We start from the raw sequence: 24,419 nt of genomic DNA on the forward strand, positions 1-24,419 counted from the left end.
ATTATTTTGACAAAGCCATGCTCCAGTGCTCTGAAACATAATATCCATCCCAGGAGCAGCATGTACTTTCATACAGGATAAGATGTTCCCTAAGATGAAGGTATTTTCTGAATCATTACTGACGTGAAAGCAGGTTGAGTCCCATCAAGCCAGCGCCAAACGTTCTCCTCCTCCCTGTCGGTCAGACCCATCCAGAAGTAACCTTTTCCGAAGGTCTGCAGCTTCAGCCATTTCTGATACGACACATTGCGGAGCAATTACAACCTTCCCTCCGACATCAAACACATGATTTTACGATGAAAATACAATTGTAATGAGTCACCTGTTCCTCTAAATCGTTGATGATCAACAGAGAAGCAGACGTTGATTCACAGGTCGCCTTTGCATCGTCGAAACTGTGCAGATCTTTGGAGAAAAAGTAGCACTTGTCTTTGTAGTAAACCCACTCTGAGGGGCATCCTGTAAAACACAGCCAAAAACTATTATCATCAAAAATGGTTTGCGTTGAACAAACTTTAACACCAGTACCATTAAATAGATACTAATTGAGTTGTTAATTTGATACCCATGATGTCAATGGAGCTGCATGTAGTATAGACATAATCAAAGCTTGTTCCAGAACGAGAAAAGAGCTGGGGTTTGCTTTCACTGGTGGTACTGTTTACCTACAGGAACTCCTGCACAGTATTCCTGTGCAACTGGATTTATACGTCTGCGTCAAACAGACATCATACATGCGGCATCGGCTCTGCATACACGCATACCCTACGCCATAGCCTCACGTCGGTTTTCTACCCTTAATGTAAATAAACAGCTGTGATAGTGATGCAGTCTATATCAGACTGTATCAATAGTCTGATATAGATTGTTTGTTGCAACTAGCTGAATTAGGGAATATCTCCACCAGCCGTGGTGGAGTCAGACATGTATACTGGGACAAGGACAATAGCCCAATTAAATGGCTTAATCAAGCTATAACTGTAGCTCGACTAAACTGTGCATGTAAACGTACCGAAAGACACACCAACACACAAGTACAAATGCTAACAGTGGTTTAGGCTCTGTGCGGATTCTACGCACAACTATAAATCCGCCTTGAATAATGTGAGTAATGCACACTGATGCTGGCTGAGTCAGTTTATCTCTTCAGGATCTCACAAACTGATTCTGGTGATGACATTTAAAGTTGTACCTGGCGCCCATAGTGTCGGAGCTACTGCTTCATCCTGCAGAGACACAGGCCCCAGAGGCGTTAATGGACTCTGGACTGGGATCCCTGGTTGTCCTGGTGGTCCTGCTGGCCCCGGAGGCCCCACTGGCCCCGGCAGTCCCCTGGGCCCCTGCTCCCCTGCTGGCCCCATTGCACCTCTGATACCCGGTGGGCCCTGTGCCCCCTGGGGACCAGGCTGTCCATCTCTTCCAGGCAGACCAGCAGCCCCCGGCTCTCCTTTAGTCCCAGGAGGTCCGGCCCTGCCTCCTGACCCTCGGGAACCCTTGGATCCAGGACTGCCGGGTACGCCTGGCGCGCCTTTTGACCCTGGCAGACCTGGGGGGCCTGGGAAACCCTGCTCTCCTCGGGGTCCTCGTATCCCTGGACCACCTTTGTCCCCTTTCTCTCCCTTCTGGCCAGTCTGACCAGCTGGCCCCTGAGGTCCTTTGTCCCCTCTTGGCCCTCGGGGACCAGGAGGACCTGAAAAATAAAACAAATGGTAAGCTAGTGAAACAAATTGTGCTACTTTTTTGCTTTCTTTTGGAGAGTTAGATGAGGAGATTGATACAATGTCTACAGCAAGAACATACCTGAACTCCAGGAAAAAACATTGGAGTTCAAACTTTTATTTTTGACATTTCTTTGTTTGTGCAGATTGACCCCTTGAAACCTGAGTGGATTGACTTGATCGTTAAAAAAAAACATGAGAAGAAGGCAATGAGAAACTTGAGAAGAAATGACCCAAAAATTAGCAAGGAAGAAGTGAAAAGTGCAAGAAAATGACCTGAAAATCCAAGAATAAAAAAGACAGAAAGAAAAACACTAAAAGAGAACAATAGGAAATGGCCTGAAAAAAATCTACATATGCCTTGCAATTCACGGGACTTTTCTTGTCAAGTTCCTCATCGCCTTTTCTCATGTTTTCAAAGGTAAATCAATTTGCTCATGATTTAAAGGTTTAAATACTTGTGAAGGATGTCTAAATATTTTATTTTATTTTTTTTAATCAAAGCATTTGTATTTACTTAAGTTACAATTACATATGATCACATCATGATATAATGCATTTTCAGAGCCAATACTGGTGTAAAATGAACAATAATAATGGCATATATTGTTGTTTGGCTCTTATAGTTATGTTGCCTCTGCAAATAACCCTCTTGCTTCTGCTTTGTCTTGTTTGTCAAAGCACTTTGTAAATTCTGTCTTTAAAAAAGCTGCATAAATAAAGTTAGTATTTTAGTTACTCTGACAGTTACTCAGTACAATAACCTGTGTCCAGTGTTCTCAAGAGGTCTGTTAAATTTAGTTCTGAAATGATGTGTCCTCACCATGAAATGTATTAAAATTTGCTGCTCTGTGCTGCAGATTTGAATTTGCTGCTTAGCTGCATGGGGGCTCACGTGGTTTGTGTTCTGGTGCTTTTAACACTGACACCTAAGTGGCTCTACTCAGTCTTTAAATCCGTTAATAAATGTTGAGAAATGTTAGCTTTCTGCTGCTAACAGTTACCCCGTCAGTGTGTGTGTGACTGTGTAGCAGCAGTTTCATGATAAAGAAAGAGAGAGAGGGGCTGAGCGGATCAATAGGTTGTGCACAGCTGTACAATGAAGTGAGGCGCTTTGGTTGGACAAAGTTGCAAGGTTATGCAGAATTGATGGGATTGCCTGAATTTATGCAAATTGTGATCGCAACATCGTGACATCCTGGAGGGACTGATATTTAGCAGGCATGAGAGTGAAATCAACCTTCTCATCTAAATCTTTGCAAATAAGTAAACAGTCTCATTTCACACACATCCCTCACCCTGTAAAATAGTGAAGTTGGTTATTAGTTGTGAGTGTTTGGTGTCAACCAGCTTCATCTCCTCCATGACAATAAAGAGGCTGGTGACCTCTTTGTCCACACGTGCTACCAGCTCTTCCTGCTGGGACCTCAGACTGGCTGCCTCTGTCCTCACGTCCGTCACGCTGCTGTTTAGGTTCAGCAAGAAGTCCGAGTGACGGCCAACGGTTTCGGAACAAGTACGCAAGTCGTTCAGGTTGAGGTTTATGGCACCCAGAAGCTGTGTGGTGAAGCTGATGTTGCCCGTCACACGATCTATGCTCTGCTCTGACTCATCCAATCGCACTTCCAGCCGGTCAAACTTGGCGGATGTGAGGTTGCCAAAATCCCTCTGCCGGTCCATAATCTCCCTCAGGGTTTGGTCGTGAGCGTCCGCCAGGCTGCTGGTGTTCTGGAGCTGGTTGGCCATAAAAGCAAGCTGTGATCCCACCTCCTCCAGGCTGTCGTTGTTGGCTTTTGCAAGAGCCGAGGTGTTACTGGACATGATCTGCAGGTTTTCAACCTTCCTGCGAAGCCAGTCGGTATCAGTGCGTACCTGCCGGGCCGCCTGCACGAGGCTCTGAAAGTCATTGCGCATTTTCTGGATGGCCTGACTCGTGTCGTCCACTGAGCGCTGCAGGACGGCGATTAGGCCTCTCTGCTGGGCCTGGGTGAAGTTGAGACTGCTGATGCTGAGCAACGCCTGGTCCTGAAGCTTCACCTGCATCTGGAGCTCTCTCTGCAGTTGGGCTGTGTCATCCTGCAGACCGCCAATGATTGCACCATAAGATTGCAGGGTGCCGTTTACGGAGTGCAAGGTGGCTGTGTTTCTATCCAGCAATCCCTGAATGGAGCCCTGGCTGCTCTGGATGTCTGAGCCAATGCTCTGCAGCTGACTCAGCTTAACTTGATCGCTGTGGATGCGTTCCTCCACCGCAGACAGCTGCCTCTGCAGAGTCCAGATGTTGTTCTTGAAAGCCTGGATCTCTGTGGTAGTGTTCTCCGACTTTGCCCCGGCTTGATCATCTGATGACAGAGATTTGAAAAACAAATTACAAAAATGTTTCAGCCTCTCCCTGCAGCTTTCACTTCAGTTTAACCCTTTGAAACCTGAGCAAAGTGTCTTGATTTCTGTCAAAAACACAAAGAAGTTTCAAGTTACAAAACAAATCCTGAAATTAATAAAAAGGAAACAAAAAATGATCACAAAGAAAACAGTAGAAAATTATAGATAAAAAAAAATATGAAAAAGTATATAATAATAGTAATAATGATAACTTTCGGGAACATTTCCGTTTTTTTAAAAAACTATTTTCACACCATTTTCTTGTCGACTTTTCCTAATGTCTTGCAATTCGTGGAGCATCTCTTGCCAAGTTGCTCCTTGCCTTTTTAGCAGTGTTTTTAATAGAAATCTAACAAATTTGCTCAGGATCTTTACGGTTTAAATGTATCTCAAAGGTGCCTGAATGCAGCACAAGAAAACTGATGCCATTCCAGGTTTTAAAGATTGAAATTCAGAGACTTACCTAGCTTTTTCAGATCGGTCTCAACTGCTATTATCTTTCCTCCATAGTTTGCAATACCTTCAGACACACTGTCAACTCTTTGCACCACTGCATGAAAAAAACAGGACAGGTAGGACAAAGGTTAGTGTCAGTCTCATCACAGGCTCCGTCCTTTATTAACCAGAATCGCCTGCAACCACAGACATCATGTATAAAAGGGATCAGAGGGGAAACCACTGATAGATACTATATGAGATGTGCCTTCATGTCTTGTAGGCATGTAATAATGCTGGACTCGATTAATGTAATCTCTCAGGTTTGGCTGGATTTAGAGCGTGACAGAAGGTAGATAGAAAAATTAGGATTTGAAGTTGGAGTGCAATAAAATTTCGGGTGGGAGAAGGACAAAGGTAGGCACTGCGAAAGAGATCGAAGGAGGGGGGAAGAAACATAGAAAAATGGAGTGGGTGGTCAGTGACAGACTCCAAGGATGGAGGTGCATGAGGAGACATCAGCAAGGGCCCTAGGGGACAGGAAGTGACCTAGGGGGGTCTTCAGTAAACAGGCGGATCAAAGACAGCCGGAGGAGACAGACGCTTTGGCAGGGGAGGCTCTTCACGCCCCCACAGGCGACACCAGCGTTCATTTCCTCTGGAATGTGTCTGGGATTCCAGGATTCAGCCCACTTCTACCACCAGCCTCGCCAGGGGGACACATCCTCTAACTGGGAAATGCATAGGCTCCGCTGCTGGGAAGCTGCATCCCAACTGTTTGCTCTCACAGTTAAGACAACAGTTCAGTCACAAGGCTTTTAAATTACCAGAGAGACACTAAATGAGCCGGTTATACTCCATCCATCCCTCAAAATTAAGATACAGGTAAAGTCTTTTATTAATGGTGTTGATAATAAACTTAATTTCAAGGTAAAACAATTAGCCAGTAGTTTATATCCCATGTATAGTAAACCCGAAACTAAATTTTTAGGAGAATATGCTTATTCAACCCTATCTTACTTCCACTTCTCAGCATTAGACACCAACACAGCAAGGTACTCCTTAGGTGCATTTTTTAATGCTCAAAGCAAAAGCTGTCATATAAAAGAGTGAGAAAGTCCACGAGACAAGACGGGAAGTTGATGGGTCAAACAAAACCTGGACTTTCGCCCAGGAGACTGCTGTTTGTGTCCCATATGAAACCAAAAGTCTATCTAATTATTTGACAACATAGTGTGTTAGTATGTGTAGCAGAGTTTGTAAGGTCACATATGTCACATATGTTCTGAACCTAAACACTGACTTTTGTTGCCTAAATCCAACCTACTGTCAACGTTTATTATGAAAAGATACTGTGTGCATTAAATGAGCAGAAACTGTACCTGTCTTGGAAAAATAGTAGTTTATTTTGAAAAGACACAATACACGCCACTAGCGTAAATTGACATTTAACAATTCGGCCAATAAAAGCAACAAGTACTAACCAATCAGAGGCAGAGTTGGGCAGGTCATGCCTTTACCATAGTAGGAAGGTTTGATGATATAATTCTGCATAATAACTAGCAATGTGCTTTGGAGAAACAGCACTTGGGTTTGTTTTCCAGATACTGGGCTGTCAGATAAATCAACTTTCTGGTCCAATGGTACATTTTTTGGACTATCTGGGCTCCAGAAATATGAGCCATCACAAAAATGGGTCCACGTGTTTTGTTACCTTTGTAGAGAGCCAAGCAAGCTGTTTACACTTAGTTTCAGTCTTTTTGTGAAGCTAAACTGTCTTTTGGCTCTCACTAGCTTTATATTTTCCCTAAAGATATGAGAGCACTATTGATCACTGACAACAAAAAGCAATGTTCAAAATGCCAAACAATTTCATTCTAAGACGTGAAAAGCAAAAGAAAATGGTTCTTTAGTCTCAACGCTGCAAACAGAAAAAGACCTTTTATAATAATAAAAAAAAGCCTCCTGAGTAATGGACACTAAAATGTTTGGGAAACTTTAAATTGGAAAATGAATGTTTAACCAGAATGGTCAAAGTTGTTTTTTGTTTCCTTTCTTCACCTTCTTAGACATCCTAGAAACACACCTCCGTTTTCTCATGGAACAGTTTTTAAACCATATGAAAATTTAAAAATATCCTCAGACTACCACATTTTTTTTCTTATGAGAGAAAATGGTCAGTTGGACAGAAAATGTTCCACACATCAAACTAAATGGGACACATTTCCAGACACAGAACGACAGTACAGCATTGCAGAACACAAAAACCACTTTGACTTCACGTCCACAGGCTGAACCAAACAGTATACCTATGCCACATTGTTTCTTTCACAGACACTCACACGTATACTCGCCTGGAAACTGAAACTGACACAAGCAGACTCCCACATACAGACATTTCTGGGCCTTTTCCACATGTAATGTTCATGTACTGGCCTCCGGGGAGGATCATTGCATCACACTGAGGCAAAATTAACCATAAAACACACATGCAAAGAAGTTGAAGTTGCAACAGAGCTGCAGAGGGAAGCATTATTTTTGGCAGAAACCTTTTAGGTCCAAGTGTTGTAAAAATGAGCTGTTGTGTACCCAGTGTGAACTCTTTCCAGCTCTTGTGTGGGTGGTTCTTTAAGCTGTCCGGGTTGTCTTGTAAAATCCAGCTTACTCATACATATTAAGTCAGAAATAGTAAAAATAATTATGAAGCAAGTGACATGTAAATGCATGCTCCATGCTTTGGTTATTTTATAATTTCTGGGAGCCGGGGGTGAGCGTCTTAAAACTCAGTGTACAGCAAAAACTGTTAGGACATGATATGGAAAAACGCTAGAGGTCAAATTTACAAATTAAGTGGAAATGCATCAACATATAAACCTGCTTTTTTTTTTCCCTTACAAAAATATGATTGTGAATATCTTTTATTTACCAGTCATTAATTCTGTTCTCTGTGTTCATCAAGATCACTTTTAATTATTACCTGCGCTAAGCAATCACAGAAAGATTTGAGAGCAGCGACTGGGAAACATGGACTTTATTTGCCCTCGATTATGCCTCTCAGGCTACAAAAAGGCTAGTGGTCGTGGTTGTGCTGTACCCACCGCCTGAAAGGTAGCCTGCAGGCAAAACTCAGGACCACAAACATCTAAAAATAGATATATAAAAGATACGTCAAATTTACTTTGTTAAAATCCTTTTGATGGCCAGTGCTGTAGTACATTTGTCTCTGAATATGGATGATTAACCCTACAAACATGTTTCATTTAGTGATGGCAAGATAACACTTCATGAACACTGAAGCTTTCCAGTAAATTGGTTTGTAAAAGGGTTAATTTATTGAGGATATAGTACATTACAGATGGTCTTATCCATGTTATCTGTGATTTTGTTGACTGTCAACAATGAGAAAAAAAGCAATGCATTAATTGTGTGTAAATCAACCCTACAATACTTGCTACAATACTTGACCCTGGTCAATACTTGCATCATAATATAATATTGGCGGGAGGTGAAATAGTAATGTTCTAACACTGGAAAGCTGTTGTGGTTTAACCATGCAGAGGGCAGCGAATTCCCTTTGTTTCACTAAGAAAATGATGTACAGATGAGACTTTTCTATTTTTTTTTATTCAGGAACAATAATTTCTGAACTGCTCAAGGGCTTTGGGCATCATCAATGACGTCAGGATCCAAGCCTCAATATGCATTTCATGGAAGATTTCCTGAATTTCTCAAAACACTCTCTGAAGCCTTGGCATTGCACGCAACATCACTGGTTTGATTTGCTGAGAAAGAGATGTTCAGAGAGAGTTTGCATTGAGTTACAGAAGCTAACAGAACAGCAGCTAACCTGGAGGTGATGTCAGGACTTCACAAAGCGACCTCACAGAGCGTGAGCGTAAAGGACCAAAAGCAGGAAACAACAAATATGTCCTCCACTGAGGTACAGTGTGTTTGCATCATGTTTTACATTTGTGTTAAAACCATTCAAATGTTATACTGCAGCATGCTTAAGGATAACATAACATTGGCAGATGTAAAGGAGAGTCAAACTAAAGTTTGCAAACATTAGCCAGCATAAGCTACAGGTCATCTCAGACCACGTATGGCTGTAGCAAAAGGAAATTCATTTTCATATTTAAAAGCAGCTGGTCCTTGAAAATAAAGGACATTCTCACAGGGAGCGAGGTAAAATGAGCAGGTTATGTTCTCTTCCAGTCAGTTTCTTAATGTCTTTGAGGAAAATTAATGGGACTTAAATCCTCCAGAGTCCAGGGAATGACCTCATATTGCTTTTGGTCGTGTCAATCAAGACAACAGGCTGCAGAGGAGAAGACAGAGGTCAGTGAATCCCTGCCAAACCTCGAAGGTTGAACTGCATCAAAACAAAGGAGTCACACAGAGGACGTTTCTGTGGGTCAGTGGTGGAGGACAGAGAGAAGCACACATGTTAAGTGCATAGAGCTCTCTGGGTCTTACTACATAACCATCTGGAGCTGGGAGTGTGTTTAGCCTGAGCTGTGGTTCCCTTGACATAGCGGAGCTTCAGTGCCAGTAAAAACCCAATTTCAGTGGGTTCTGTTGGAGTTGCACTGAGTTCACTCACTGCTCATCTGGGATCAATTAGGGCCGCATGAAAACATGCAGCATGGAACAAGTAGGAGTGACTCCGAGTAAGGGGACATCGTTGTTAATGCGCTCAAGAAACACAGATAACCCCTGAACATGTTCACTTTCACAAACCGAAAATTAGGAGGGGACACACGCAGGCGCATATTGGAGTGTTTAGGACAATTATGGCAGGAACATTCAGAGTTCAATTCTCCGAAAGACGGCGGGACCTTTTCCCGACCTGGAAAAAATGTGAAAAAGCCAACCAGGAAGTTCAGCTCCACAAAGCCTGAAGACCCTCCCCAGAGGAGTGAGCATTGGGGGTGTTGGTAAAATAAACTGAGAGAAGGTTGCAGGGTGGAGACAGAGGAGCTGAAACACAGCTTTAATCACCAAAATTACAACAAAATATCTATTTTCTGCATTCACACCTGCACAGTGGAGGTGAAAAAAACTCAGTGTTCAAGTTACTGTCAACAGTTTTAGTTGAATCTAACTTCTACTAAATATAAAGTCCATAAAATGTTTTGCAGTCAGCTTATGTAAAGTAATGGAGTGTTTCTCTGTAGAGAGACATGCTTTTGATAAATTATTTAAATATATTGCTCCGCAATCTGTTAAGATAACTGCACTGTATTGGGGCAGAATCAGAAACCTCAGAGACATATCTCAAAATCTTGACAAATAGTGCAAAAACAATGGTATCTGCATTGCTACACACTACTTGAATTCAAGGATAGATTGGATAATTGATACCACTTTAATGTCTGTACACTAAATATGAAGCCACAGTTAGCCCTTGAGCCAATGCATGCTAATAACGCTAACAATGGATTGTAAGTCTGCAACAACATATTTTGCTGCCGGTTTTGGTATTAAATTGCTGTGAGCTGTAAATTCAGCACTTCTTAACAGAAAGCAGAAGATAACAATATTTCAGAGCCTGACTGGGCCCCGCTTCTCTTCCTCCGGGCAGCTGCCTCCAGCTCACTCAGACTCTCTCGGGGTCTGGGTCTGCAGCTTCCTGTACCTGTGAGCAGCGTGAAAGCAAGAGAAGCTCACTCTGCAGCCACATGTGGGGACCAGAACTTCCCCACAAGTACACTGACTGACAATAAAATAGGCAAAAAAAAAAAAACAGCTCGACTTCAAGAATCTCAGTCGACTGATGATTTGAATCTTTGACTTTCAAAGCGCGGCCCTCATTCTGTAATTTTGGAAGGAGCCAGGATAACTGTTACCCTTTGTTTGCTGTATTTGTGCTAAGCTAGGCTAACTGGCTGCTAGCTGTAGCTTCATATTTAATGGAAAGAGAGTACATGAAAGTGGTATCAGTCTTTTTCTTTTTCAAATTTTATTTATTATTTTATTGATTTTTTCACCCATTTTATTGGCGTATGCAAAAGGGCAGTACAAAAACAATAACAAAAACAGGTTATAGATAGGCAATGCATACATTGGGGTAGATGGAAACAGAAATTTAGACAAGACAGGACAAACAAACAAAGAAACAAACAAAGCAATAACAACAACAAACACACAAAGAAATGATCAGGCATGATGGTATTGTTGCTGCTGTTGCTATGCAAACTGGTTATTTTACTATGCTATGGGTGGTAACTGAAGTCATTTGTGAAAAAAAACAACAAAAACCCATAAATAAATAAATGAAAAATAAATGTGGAGACCCTTCTAGGTCCTGCAGGAGTACTTGAGCTCAGGCAGAGTTCAGTTGGGCTAGGGTTGCTTAGTATCAGTCTTTTTCATCTAACTCCAAGCAAGCAACCCAATAAGTGTATTTCCCCAAATGTTGAATGATTCCTTTAAGTATTATTACAGTGAGTTGGGTGAACTGATCCTTTATCTTTATGTACCAGTGACTTTGGAGAGAAACAGTGCAGATTTTTTCTTTTAGGTGTGGTGATCCTCTCCTCATTTCTTCCATTACTGATGTATTGCCTTTTAATAATGAAAAGGAAACACTGCCAAAAAACATTCATGTTGTTCTCGGGCACACTGATCGCCACTCTGTCATTCTCACAGAAACACACACGAGGTCTTGGTGCACTTACACACTCATAGAACAGCAATGCTCTTATTTTTTGGCAGCACAAATAGAAACCAAGTGATATGTTTGGATGTCTGCTGTCTCAGTATTTTAAAAAAACAAATTGCCTCATTGAAGCGATGTTTTGAAATGTTTGTCGTCTTATCTTTGTACCCATCAGGTCACAGTGACCCAGAGTGCGGTTTGCTAGGCCGTCTTACCTTTATATCCAAGCACAGCGACAGCGATGGTGAGGAGCGTACACAGCACGTAGAGCAGAGCGATGGAGATCTTCAGCGCCCATTCATTCTTACACTTAGTGCACTGGGTGCCCTCCTGGATGCCTGTGTAAAGAAGAAAGACAGCATGATTCTGTACGTTTTTCTGGAGCAGAAAGGTCTAAAAAGGACATGTGGGTAGAATTTGGTGTTAGCTGGGGACTCTCCATGTCCAGGAGTCCCACATCTGGACAAACAGCCCTTGAGTCGACATTAAAGGGTCCTGCAGTTCCCTTAGGGCCCGGGTGGTGAAGGGGCAGGGGACACAAAAACAATCCCCCCCACTGACTTGTTTACACTCAGCGACATGCTTATTTTCCTGAACTCAGGCTTCACTCAGCAAACTTCCTCTTTTTCAGTCACTCTCTTGCGAGCATTTAGATTTTACGAGTTTTACACAAGAACCATGGAAAGTAAATCTAATGCACCATTTTCTGCACCACTGAAGTCGGCCTCCTTGTGAATCTGCACCTTTTTAATTCTCTTCTTGCAGTGTCAGTTGACTTTGGAGACAAACTAAAGGCCCTCAGCTAGCGGGGACACTGGTGGAATATTCCTTACTGAGGATATCTTTCATGACAGATGAGTGGCGAGATCCTCAGTGCTGACGGGAACACAGCTGCGTTTCATTTTCAATTCAGGAAGTGTGTGTCTGTGTGTGGAAATGTTGGGGGGGGTTCTGGTTTTCATGCACCTGGAAAAAACTCGCCTCACGTTCATAATATGAAGCTCTTTTTCAACATGGCAACACAGAGAGGGCAACACATGACCATCACCATCTGAAAGCCGGTCAATCACATGACCATGATTCATCAACCTGTAAAGAGCCAGGACCGCTTAGTGCCAAGACTTCACCACACATCGGGTTCAATACATGAGGTAATATTTCAATAAATTAAAGATGCAGAGCCGATTGGCTTGTCAGGGTCTCAGTGGGCGTTTGGCTGCCAAAGTTAACAACTTGACTGGTTCTTATGGGTGTGAAGGGATTTTTAATGACCACCAAGTGTTAGACTTCAGTTGAACACCAAGTCCAGCTGGAAGTGGCGAGCCAACCTGAGAGAACATGAGATTTACGGTAAAAAGCATGGGCAAGTCCTGAAAAAAAAAAAAGAACAACTAAGTGAAAAAATGTTTTAAATTTAACCCTCAATCCATGGTTTTGATTCTTTCCCAAATCAAATGACACCACTGCCAAAATATAGACCTGCTATATTTCATCTACCAAAAGCTGCACTCCCTGTGTTTCTAAAAGTGTAGAACTCATCAAACTCCAATATTCACTTAATGTAGATATATTGGTATTATGTTGCCTGCAAAGTAATGAGAAATTGCAGTATAGAAATGAAAAATTAAGTGTGAGGTAATTTAGAAACAGTGTGACCATTACATCGTACAACTTTAAACTCTCATCAATTATTTTTTGCTACTTGGGGGCAAAGTAACAAGCCATAAACACAACGCCGACATATTATCACCATATAAAGTTTAGATGGAGAACATGTTAGCAAATACTCATCTGTTTACATATCCAGTCCACAGAGTAACATTATTAATTGTCACTATCTTTTAAGCTCTTTTTTGGCCTTCACCAACTCCAGAAGCTGCACTGATAAATCTGTAAATAAATCTAATAAGCATGACATCTTTACATAAACAAAATCAACTATTTCTGACTTTTCTCGATCTCTAAAAACTTCACATCTTGAACACCAGCTGGTCACTGTCCGTCCAACAGAGAAGGGGATGCTTTAGAAGCAGTACAAGAATCCAGAAAAGGCCAGAAAATTGGAATCAGGAGAAAAATATCTTTGTAATGTGTTGTTTTCTGCTTAATATATCATAACACACACCTGAGAATGACCTCAGCTTTTAAAGCTCTAAAACATGGCTGATGCTCGCATCTTAAGTAGCCTCAATGGGCTCTGCAAGATGTATCAACAAGTGCAAAAGTGTCTTTTAAAACCACAGCTCTGGGTGTGGAGTCAGTAACTAAGCACAAGGCAGCTAACACAGCTGCATATGAGGAGTTACCAAACTCTTCCCTCGCCACCGGTTTAGCTGTAAGCAGAGAAGTGCACTCTGGGAATACAGCCACGATAAATGATTGCATTTCTGAATCATTCATAACTGCTAACATGTTTGAAGTGTCAGCTCATGCATGCTTCCACAATAAAGCAATCATATCAGTTCATCAGTTCACAGTAATCAAAGTGCTGCTGTCCAAATTTTCTGCTCCAATCCAAACAGGCTGACAGTGTTTACAAATCTGCTGCACTGAAATGATACCAAAACACTTTGTAACAGTATAAACTATTACGCAGGCAAAAGGCTTTTCCATTTCACTGCTTACTGACTGATGAGCTTCAGATGCTCTGAGGATAAGGGGAGAATTTTGCTTTGGCTGTCAAATGTGGAGGACACCTGGCATAACACAAAACACATGGCTGACAACACAACAACAAAGAGGGAGAGATTTCGGTTTCACAGCTCCTCTATGAGCACACAGACATCAGATGGAGCAGCTGTAATTTCTTCAACCCCGAGTGTCGACACACCAGTGGGCTGTCTGAGGCTTTATCAGGGGTTGTGACCTGCTTGCTGTTCATTTCCCAGTGGGTTACTTCCTGGATGAGCCGGACAAATAAGGAGAGGAGACAGATGCTGGACTGGACTGCTGAGTGAAGCTGTAGGATAATATTGATGTTTTTTAATATTTGTGCCAATCATCTGTCACACTGTTCCTTTTCATGTCTCTAAATACATGTATATCATCAGCATAGGTGAAGACATCAGGGCTTGGTTGCCTTTTGTTTATTGTATTGACTGGCTTGTTTTGAGTGAGTCAATCAATCGCTACATTATCCTCAAGACTGGGCACAAAAGTTTTCAATACTTGTAATTATAGTCAAATTAATACTTAATATATGACACTTTACAAAATCCAGTAACAATATATCTGTCAGTAGTACTTTTAAAAAATGGTAGTGGACCATCCATGGGATCAACAAATTGACTTCCAAAACAAATCATATGACAACCTCATATTACTTCTATATTACCCTACTATCCTTCACAGTTTTAAACACAACCTAAATGTCATAAATCACATGTAGTTTCACATTTTCACCACACCTCACTGGTTATTTACATTGCAGTGTACTGTGCTTTTTTTCCCCTAAAAAAAACTAATTTAACAGTTGCACTCACACTTTGTCTAAATTGTTTAAAAGTTCTCTAAAAGTTTTAATTGGAACCTGATGGTAGAAATTGATATCAGAGTATAAATCAGATAAACCATTTTATGCCAGCTTTTGGTTCTTGAAAGTTCTGGAACATTTCGGTCAGTACCTAACAAGTAGTGATGTTATGCTACATACTGCTTACTGAGTCACCACATGTTAAACCACAGGTGTTAGACCACTGCGCTAAATTGGGTTGAAAAATAGCTGTTTAGGTCACTTGTTTCAGCAGCATTTAAATGACGACATTTCAATGTGAAGCTGAGCGTGTAGTTACACTCTGAAAGGCAATCGCTGAAGTCATGATAAAATGATGGTTATATGTAACTATAGACATCCATAAAGAACACTTTCGACCAAATTTAGCTCAGTTTTGACTTGGTGTCTCTTAACCTGCAAATTACCAAAGCCATGCTTACATGGGATGTGGCTTTGTTGACTATGTCCATCATGGCTGCTCCTGTTGGCAGGAATAGAAAGTAATTTGAAGCTAGAACGGACACAGTTTGTGTTTTAAAATGATAAACATATATTTTTTTAAAATAAATCCAAGACATTATGCATACCAAAAAAATATACAGGGAACTACACAATAGACAAATAACTTTAGGCTCTAATTTAATGGAAAACCAAACATAATCATTAAATAGACACCTGGGATACTGCATCACTCCACATTCCCTAACTGTCAGTTTACAGGACAAATGGCCCGATGGAGATGAGACAGTTTGGACGAACGTCTTTCACACATTCTCAAATATCTGTCACACTAACAGGGCCCAGATGCACAAATCCCAACACATGGATAAAATATCTTGAGGTTTGTAGCATATGGAGTTTGGCTACATGTGGAGTTTTGTGATAAAGTTAAAAAAGAAGCTTGTAGTATGACACACTTTATAATAAATATTTAAAATTAGGAAGAGAATTTGAAGCAGACTGCGGAAAAACATATGTGAACAGTGACCTCCTTGTTCACAGTTTAACATCAGAGACTTGGTTTCCTTTAGTTTGGCTGCTCGTCATTAAATCAGACTCTGATTCGTCATCTTTCCCCTTCGCCTGCACAGTCACTCACAGTCGCATGTGACCGACCGCAACCGCAAAAACATCCATCGTCCAGGATGCTGTGACCACAAGCTGACAACAACACTTTTACTGCTCATAGCGAAACAAAATGATGCTCTAAAAACAATGAGCCTTTTCAAAACAAACAACAACACACCAGCAGGTTTTTTAACGTAATATAATGCGGGTAAAGTCACCCATTGTTCCAAAACCTCAGTGATGAAATAACATCCCAACAGAATCCACCTTAGTGATAACTGAGTGTCTCCAAGCCTGTGTCTTTCACCAGCCTCATTTCCTGAAACAAAGGATTACCCAAACATCATCTTTTTCACATTGCCATTAATTTGTCCCAGAAATGCCAACGTAATTTCCACAGCGAAGCCCAACCAATGCATGGGCTCTGCTCATTAAAAGACAATGTTTATTTACTGTAAATAGCAGAAGGGACGCTATAGTAACGGATGAGAACACAAAGCTGTGAGCTGAGGTCACACAAACTGTGATTTGGATCCCTGCCTCGCTGAACACACACTCAACCCTTTCCAGGAACTAGAGTGCAGATTACTCCAAGAGGGCAATCAGTGAATTATAGCTGGCACCAAAGACAAAGAGAGGAGCTCAACACAAACTACAGTGGAGGGAAGAAGTCCTCGGAGTCTCGACTTAAGTGAAAGTATGTCAGAACGGAGCAATACTTTGTTACAAGCAAAAGTCTTGTATTTTCAATTACACAGTACCATAGCAACTAGAAGAAAGAAAGAAAAAAAATGTAATAAGGACATGAAAAAAGAAAGAAAGGCAGAGAAGAATGACAGAAACCTTCAAGAGACATAAAAAGATAAGAAAGCAAAAAGGACAGAAATACCAAGTTGTGTGAATTTAACAACAAAACACATTCATGCCCTCCAGAATGACACATACAAGCACTTTCTGATAAAGATCAATCTGATATATGTGACAATGCTACAGTCAAACTCAATGACTAAAACAGTTGTTAGCACTGTGCATTACAATTGATGTTTCATATGTAGTGAAGATGTAAAAAATTCAGTTTTAATCTTCAATTTCATGTTGTAAAAACACTGTGGTTAGCGTATGGTTAGGTCGGCCTGCTCTCCTTCCAAACATGTCTGCTCTGTCAGTGCTTTCGGCGTACGAGCATGACGCCAAAAGCCTCCTTCAGCAACCACCTGGAACGCTGCTGGATGGCATCAGATGAGGACGCGGCTAGACAGAAACAAAGGCATTGTTATTATAAATTGGCGGATGGCGCCAGGTGCGTCCACATGCATGGGCGGTGTCACTTGAGAACATGGCCTGATGGAATTGGTCACATATGCATGCAATGCAGTCGGACGGTGTCAGGTAATAACGCTGCCGGTGACTTTCACATTGAGTCTGGTGTTTGCTTCCCATCTGGATGTGAGGTCTTTTTTTCTATAACTTACCATGTGCCCCTTTTGCCTCAACTTAACTCTCTGCAACTTTGTGGACTAATGCTAACCATCGAGACAGCCTGTGTTGGTTGCCATGTGCTCATGTTGTGTAAACGTAAGAACAGTGCAGTGTCATCCCACACCGTCGGCCTAATATTAAGTACATAATGTCTTTGTGTTGTGCTAATTCACTGTATGAGGATATAATTTTACATAAAATGGCTTTTAGTGCCTCAAAAATTGTACTCTAGTTCAGTACTTGAGAAAATGTATCTTTAATCCTCTTACAATCTAATTACATCACAAAGACAGCAGATGTTTGTGATCCATCAGATCCACCGACAGCATCTCTGCTGATTGTGAAATGAGTTTTGTTTACTGAAAAACCAAAACTGTAGTTGTTTGTTTCCAGTTGTTTTCTTGAATAGCGGTCATCTTTCGCGCCATCTGTCCCTCATTACTCAAACTGAAATAAGTTTAAGTTTCAGTTTTACAAGATCTCTGATACGCTGTAATCTAAGCCAAGATGTTTTACAGTCAGGAGGGAGATGATGGCTCAATGAATGAGTCATACAGCGCTCAGCTTTCTCAATGGCAGGGTGAGGTGGTCTGCTCTGAATCATGTATGTAAACGTATGTGTGTGATTGTGTGTGTGTGTGTGTGTGTGTGTGTGTGTGTGTGTGTGTGTGTATGTGTGTATGAAAGTGCATAACTTTCAGTGTTGGTGGACATAAATCTGACATTAAGACACAGTCTTACAGAAACAGTCTTCTCTTGGATCTACTCAGGTATAAAATACTTGGGATTTGTTATGTTTTATGGCATTTCATTGCACTTTGCCTCTACCTGTCTTAGTGACATTGATTTCAATTGGTGATTTTTTACTACAAGATTTCCTAAAAGCATTAGTAATAAGACTTGTTTTTGAATTTATAGCCAAAGAGAAGTAGATCAAGGACATTTTACAGCAAAGAACTATTATTTTTTTTTGTAAACAAACTCTGAAACCACCAAACAAAAGCATAGACATAGAAATAAAAATGACATCACTAACAGCTCTTGCAATCATACTTTTAGATGGATTTTTCTCTACAGAGAGGTGCAACATGTACATGCTGAACATGATTCACAGCCAACACACAAAGCTCTCTCACAGCGGAGGTCCTGGCTTCATGGTTACCTCGCCTAATAACTCACTATTTAACAGCCCAGAGACTTTACTCAGTCCTATGGCGTGCCCACTGCACTCACTTCGAGGCTGTACCTGCCAGTGACGCAATCAGAGGAAGTGAAGAATTAGGGCCAAAGGGTTCTGAGTTCATCTCATGGGGCCTTGCAGAAAACTGACACCACCCCAGCTCCATGTGTGGCCTGATTCAGGCTCCATCTTTTTTATTACATGTGATGGAAACCATACGCCTTCATCACATGAGACTGGCAGGCACGATGCTCGTGGTTAGAAGTGAATGAAGGAGGAGCGAGAGAAGGAGTGAAGACAGGCAGGACAAGGCCAACGCTCAGTTGCAAAAAGGATGGTTCTGGATTAAAAAAATGAAATGTGAGAACATACAAGGGAGAGTGGAAAAACAAAATGATTTAAAGATCTGAGAGGTGGAGAAAAAAGCAGTGATGGGTGAACTGGAAAAGTTAGTAACCCGTGTCACAGTGTCCACAACGAGCCAAGAACCTCTCTGGGACTGTGACACGGGCCAGATCATCCACGTAAAAATGGGAAGCAGAGGAATAAAAGAATATCTCTGACTGGGCTTTGTAACGCATCCAACAAAAGGCACTGTCAAATTGTGAGGCAACCAAGATTGCAGCACCCAGCAGCACTCCAAGGCTCCAACCGTCTGCTGCCTCGCTGTGGGGGAGCGAGGCGCAATTATATTATTTTTCCACATAAAGATCAAATTAATCTGACAGATCTGCTTTGATCCAGTGACAGGTTTATGGTGTTACACTGGAAATGTATTAAAAGGAAAGAGGCGAGAAGCAGAAATTTTCATCTTTTGTTAATACGCAGCGGCTTAGTGAGTGAATCAGTCGGTCTCCGCTGTAAGCTTTCTAGTTCTGTTTCTATCATGAGACCTTATTTACTTCAACTTCTTCAAGCATTTTAACATGTATAACCAAAAACTGAGGATATACATACTGTAAAATGAACCAAATTGCCATATATCAAACAATTTTAGTGTTTCACCAACAAAAGATGTGAAATACTCATCATGAATTGCAATAAGTCAAGGTATTTTAATGAATAAATTAATTATTTATCTTTTTAAACTTCTTCTCCTATACTGATTACTTATATCTCGGAGCTCATAGGCTATTGTCTGAGGATGGTAAGTCTCTGGGGGCAACAGCGAATATTTTGGGAGATCTAGAGATCTGAGCCATGGAAACAGCAACCTATGGAGCTGAAACATGAAGCCAACACAAAAGAGCCTAAAAGTGCAGTTTGTTTTTTTTTCGAATGACCACTTGAGGTTGGCTCCAAAACAAAGGCAGTCCTCACAGACCCTCATGTTAAAAATGCCCAACTTTACAGCAGCAATCAACATGTTTACAGCCTGGTACAAAAAACTCACGTGTGCATCTTATTAAGGCCTGAATTTACTCAGAATTAAGGGCAGACCACCTTGAGTAACCAGCTTTCTGCCAATAGTTTCCTTGGTTTCCAGTCAGATCCACCACTTGCTCCTGCACAGCTCCAATACTTGCCGAAATATGGTCACTTCTGGCTCCAAAAAACCAACATGGCAACAGCTAAAATGCCAACCTTGAGACTTCAAAACAGCAATCCACAAACCAATGGTTGATGTCAAGATAGCAAAATCCATTTTTTTAACAGTCTATTGGACGGAGGCTTCCTCTTCTGTGCCCAGGCCACTTTGGCTAATGTCAATAAACACATATCTACATATGAATGCAGATAATAATAAGGAAAAAAAAGTGATTAAACTAAATTGTCGCCATACAGTTGCTGATGGGTTCCAAGATAGCACTTTGGCCAATGTGTTCTGCCTTTCCACACAACTCGATGAGGGTGCAGCTGCGTGCCACAAGACCAAAACAATGAGCTAAAAGACACTAAAACTCTAACTAACTTACTTTCTTACCAGACAGCCCAACACAAAAAGATTCCTTGCTTTAGATTTTTTCTTTGCTCATTTTCTTGAACAGAAAGAATATCAAATAGTCCTTCAGTTTGCAAATTACTGTGGAAAGACCCAGAGAGCTGCCAGACTGCCCACTCCCCATCCCACCATAATGACGACTCAACAACTGATAGTAAAGGTAGAGAAATAAACACTTCCAAAATGGTTTTCAGATGAGCCGCGGTCAGACAGGCACGCAGGCCGCGGCAGCATCCTCCCACCCTGCAGCCCTGCCTCCTCCCACGAGCCCGGAGGCCCCGCTCGGCTCTGCACAGACTCAGCACTCGCTGCTGTTACACAAACAGGTCGTCTTTCCAGAAAACTACATCAACAATGGAGTGGGGAGCGGGAATGGACTTACTCAGCTCAGGGATTTGGGGCCCAACGGAGTGACTTGGGTTTTAGTTACAAAGCAAAACATCCCAGCTTAAGCACCCCAAAACGCTGCAGCTCTCTAGTAAAGTGTGTGTGTTTCTTTTTGTGTGTGTGTGTGGCCCACTGGTTAATGACCATCACATTAGCATCCAGAATTTGATAGCCTGCCTACACTCAACTCTAAAGGAAACACAGCTCCATCAGTAAAAAGAAAAAGTGAGTTCAATTTGAGAATGCAGAAGAGCAGGACAAGAAAAACAAAAGAAACACTTTATCCAACAAAAAAGAGGATTCAAAGACTGTTTGTCTTCTGTCGGCTGCCATTCAACTGGAGGACGTGATGACAAAGTGCAGCACTTCCCAATATAACCAGACAGTATTTGAATCTGAATCTTATTCCCTTGCCAATGACATTTAACACAAGAAAAACTAAGGATCGTTAACTCTCTGTCAGCCAGCATTTTCAATACACAGTCGACTCTTAGCTGTGAAGATCTGGATTTGATTTTCTGTCGCCGACATATGATTTGATTGCTGTCTAGATGTCCTGCTGGCTGCATCAGGTGCCAGTCAAAAACCACTATGAAGACTCCCACTGGGCGCTGGCAAGTACTTCAAAGAAAAACAAACAGCTAAATGTCACCAGTCGGAGAAAACCAGAATCAGCAGCTGTGATAATAAACCAGTAAAATGGTATTTTAGGCATGAAAGTCTTGTTTGCACCCTGTTTCTAAACTGTTTTTTTAATCTACCTGCTGGTATACCATAAACAGCATCCTGGTTGTGGTAAGGACAGTGGTGTTTGCTGTATACTCCTGCATGCAAAATGACAGCATCTGCATATTAACGTTGAGGTAATTCCCCTTAAAGAGGAGATGGATGCTTCAGAGCTGCAACCTTCCCAACCGACTACTGGAGACTGATGCCACATCACCTTAACCTGCAGTACTGGTAATGGCCATTAGCTATATATTCTAGGGCTACCCCAATCGTAGTGAAACTGAGTTTCAGTTTTTTTCTCAGGAAAGAATCACACTGCGTCACCTCCATGCTCGATGGATAAATTGATATGGCAACTTTTACAAAATACACGCCCTTTCCTTTCAAACTTTACATACAAAACTGGAATATTTCTTTCAAAGATATCTGAAATTGTCTTGAGTATTTCTCTCTCTTAGTAGGCTACTCTCATTTCCATCTCTGGCTCTCATTTTTTTGAGGGAGACAAGGCGTGAGCAGCTTTCTTTTGCACCACATGCATACCAGTCTAATGGAAACTTTAGACTTTTAGAGTCTTAAGCTGCTTTCACACCACCGTGCAGTCGCTGCCCTGACACATGCCCATCTGCAAGAGCATTCCTCCTAAATGTAACACAGTTTGCCACAGTTACAATGACAGGCAGATGCTTCATTGAACACTGGCAGAGGTGCAAGCTAGCTTGTAGCAGCATACTGCATCAAGACAATGGAAATCACTGGAATTACCAAAAATTTCTACATATATTTGGATAATTTATCATCTGAAGTGTGGTGGAAATGTTATCCCAGGCCCAGTTTTTCCTCAAGTTCTCCAGTATGTTGCTATCGCCGCAAGTACCACTGTGTTTGAAACTTTTCCCCTCTGCTGACTTCCCCTCACTAAAATGAATGGAAGTGCTAATTACTGCATGGCAGTATGAACGCTGTACGGTTGCAAAAAATAGTTGTAACAAAAAGAAATTAAAAAGGTGTGAAATTTTTTATAAGAAATATGGGTGAAATTGTGACCTTGGGAGAGAACTGTGGAGGGGAAAAATCTACCGGAAAAATCAGGAGGGTTGACAGGTATCGTAAAATGACCAAGAAAATCTTACATTCACCCCCAGAATACACAGTTTTTTCTGGGCTACTACATGAACTTGTTGTTACAATTGAAATTGTTAAAAATTTTAAAAACCTAAAAGGACAGGTGTGTTTTATAGTGGGTTTGCTCCCTGGACAACAGGTGTCTCAGCTGGATGAATGAACAAAAAAACAGCAACAGAATGATCCTGATATTCTGTGTCAAGTCTCCAGTTTTTCTGCTTTGACTATACTATCCAAAGTTCTCCAAACATGTAAAACTAAAAATATCCAGCAGAGGAAGATGCCAATTCTACTTAGTTTTTTCAGTCGTTGTAACATTCTACAGTCACACTAAAACAGTCTTCAATGTAAATGTACTGAACTACAGTTCCTCTTCAGCTGACGTGCTGCCAGATAAAACCAGGAAGCCTTTAAAGAGCTGTGCAGATTTTTAGGATACTTGACAGAAAGCCGGTTGGGAAAATCTCAATGGGACAGTTTCTTTTACAGGCCCGGCCCACACCAGCCAAACTCATCACCACGTTGGCCACATCCGTCACTGACTCCGCCATATGGACGGAGGGCAGGTCTACAATGAAGAACCTCTTGTGTTCTTTGAATGGACTGACATTTTCTATCCGACCCGGTGGTTTCTGCTCTGGTGTCGCTCGTGGGTAATGTTGGTATAACATTATGGTCACCGCGGAAAAAGCCGCTCTGTGATTTCAGGTTTGCTTGTAATAAGAAGCTCTATCATTTAACAGTGGCTTTTGGAGAACACGGAGGGCTGTAAAATATGAATACGACTGTGGTCTGAGTGCTTTCAGGTGGGTACACTGTCTTAAATTTAAGGCTTAGAGTTAATTCAGTTACAAATGAGGTGAAGATGTATGCAAATTTGGAAAATATGGTTGTATAATTTTGTACATGAGCATTGTTCGAAGTGATTGTTAAACCCTGTTATTTCATACAGAGTCAGTGAAGAAGTTTCCAATAAAAAATAAAAGAAAATATGCATTGTGCAGAAAGTGGAAACTTTCTTCACCAAAAAAATTACAATCACTACTATGAATTACTCAGGACAATAATTCATATCCAAGAGTGAGAGCAAACCACATGCATACTGTTCAACTACAAAATTATACACTTTTCCTCCAAAGTCAGCAGGACAAAATTCAAAAACAGGGATGCTCTCTGAGGTGGGTAACAATGGGAATGCCTTCTGTTATGCAGCATCATGGGTGCAGGAGTTCCTTCTGGGTGGCCCGCCACGTCTGCGGTCGGATGTGTGGGCGTGGCCTGTCAGTCTGAATGACAACAAGGCATCTCCTCCCGCCGCCAGTCAGGAAGAAGAGGATGTTTTTCTGCCAAAATCGGTTCAGACACACATACTTCAGACATGAGGATGGCACGCTCCTCTACCTCAGAGCAGCATCAAGAGGAACTGTCTGACATCTGGGTCGTGAATCACACCACTTACTGAGAGCAGTAATCAACACCAGACAATGGCTTTAAATTACTCAACAACTGTTTGTTTAGGGTAATCTGGAAGAAGTGCTGGGAAGGAAAACTCCTCTCTGAATGGAAGAATCTTTGCTCCACAGTCATCATCAGGGACCAAACAGCAGTTTATGTCATAAATACCGATCGCAGCACCATTTGTCATGAAACCTATTTAAGTACCAACCCAATCAACTATCAGTACCAATTAATACCAGATCTCGATACCCATCCCTAGTTCTGATAGCAGATATTTGTGAGAAAGTGAAAGGATTTTCTTCAAGGAACAAATCTACAGTGAAAACAAGAAATTCAGAGCTCTTTTCATTAGTAGCAGGATT

The 24,419-nt window shown here is 41.5% G+C and overlaps 1 protein-coding gene across 2 annotated transcripts in view; it reads right to left on the reverse strand.

The window, feature by feature from the left end:
• LOC121960627 (collectin-12-like) overlaps window positions 1-24,419 on the reverse strand; it is a 40,170-nt gene that overhangs the window by 2,330 nt on the left and 13,421 nt on the right. For both annotated transcript variants that reach the window (XM_088072027.1, XM_042510415.2), the window contains exons 3-8: window positions 11,412-11,534; window positions 4,564-4,650; window positions 3,017-4,060; window positions 1,193-1,690; window positions 323-459; window positions 124-233 (exon numbers count right to left, since the gene is read on the reverse strand). In XM_088072027.1, coding sequence (XP_087928153.1) covers window positions 124-233; window positions 323-459; window positions 1,193-1,690; window positions 3,017-4,060; window positions 4,564-4,650; window positions 11,412-11,534 — 1,999 coding nt within the window. The remainder of the gene's footprint in view (window positions 1-123; window positions 234-322; window positions 460-1,192; window positions 1,691-3,016; window positions 4,061-4,563; window positions 4,651-11,411; window positions 11,535-24,419) is intronic.

The sequence above is a fragment of the Plectropomus leopardus genome, chromosome 21 (assembly GCF_026936395.1).
Source record: "Plectropomus leopardus strain MGB_pleo_1.0 chromosome 21, ASM2693639v1, whole genome shotgun sequence".
NCBI lineage: Eukaryota > Metazoa > Chordata > Actinopteri > Perciformes > Serranidae > Plectropomus > Plectropomus leopardus.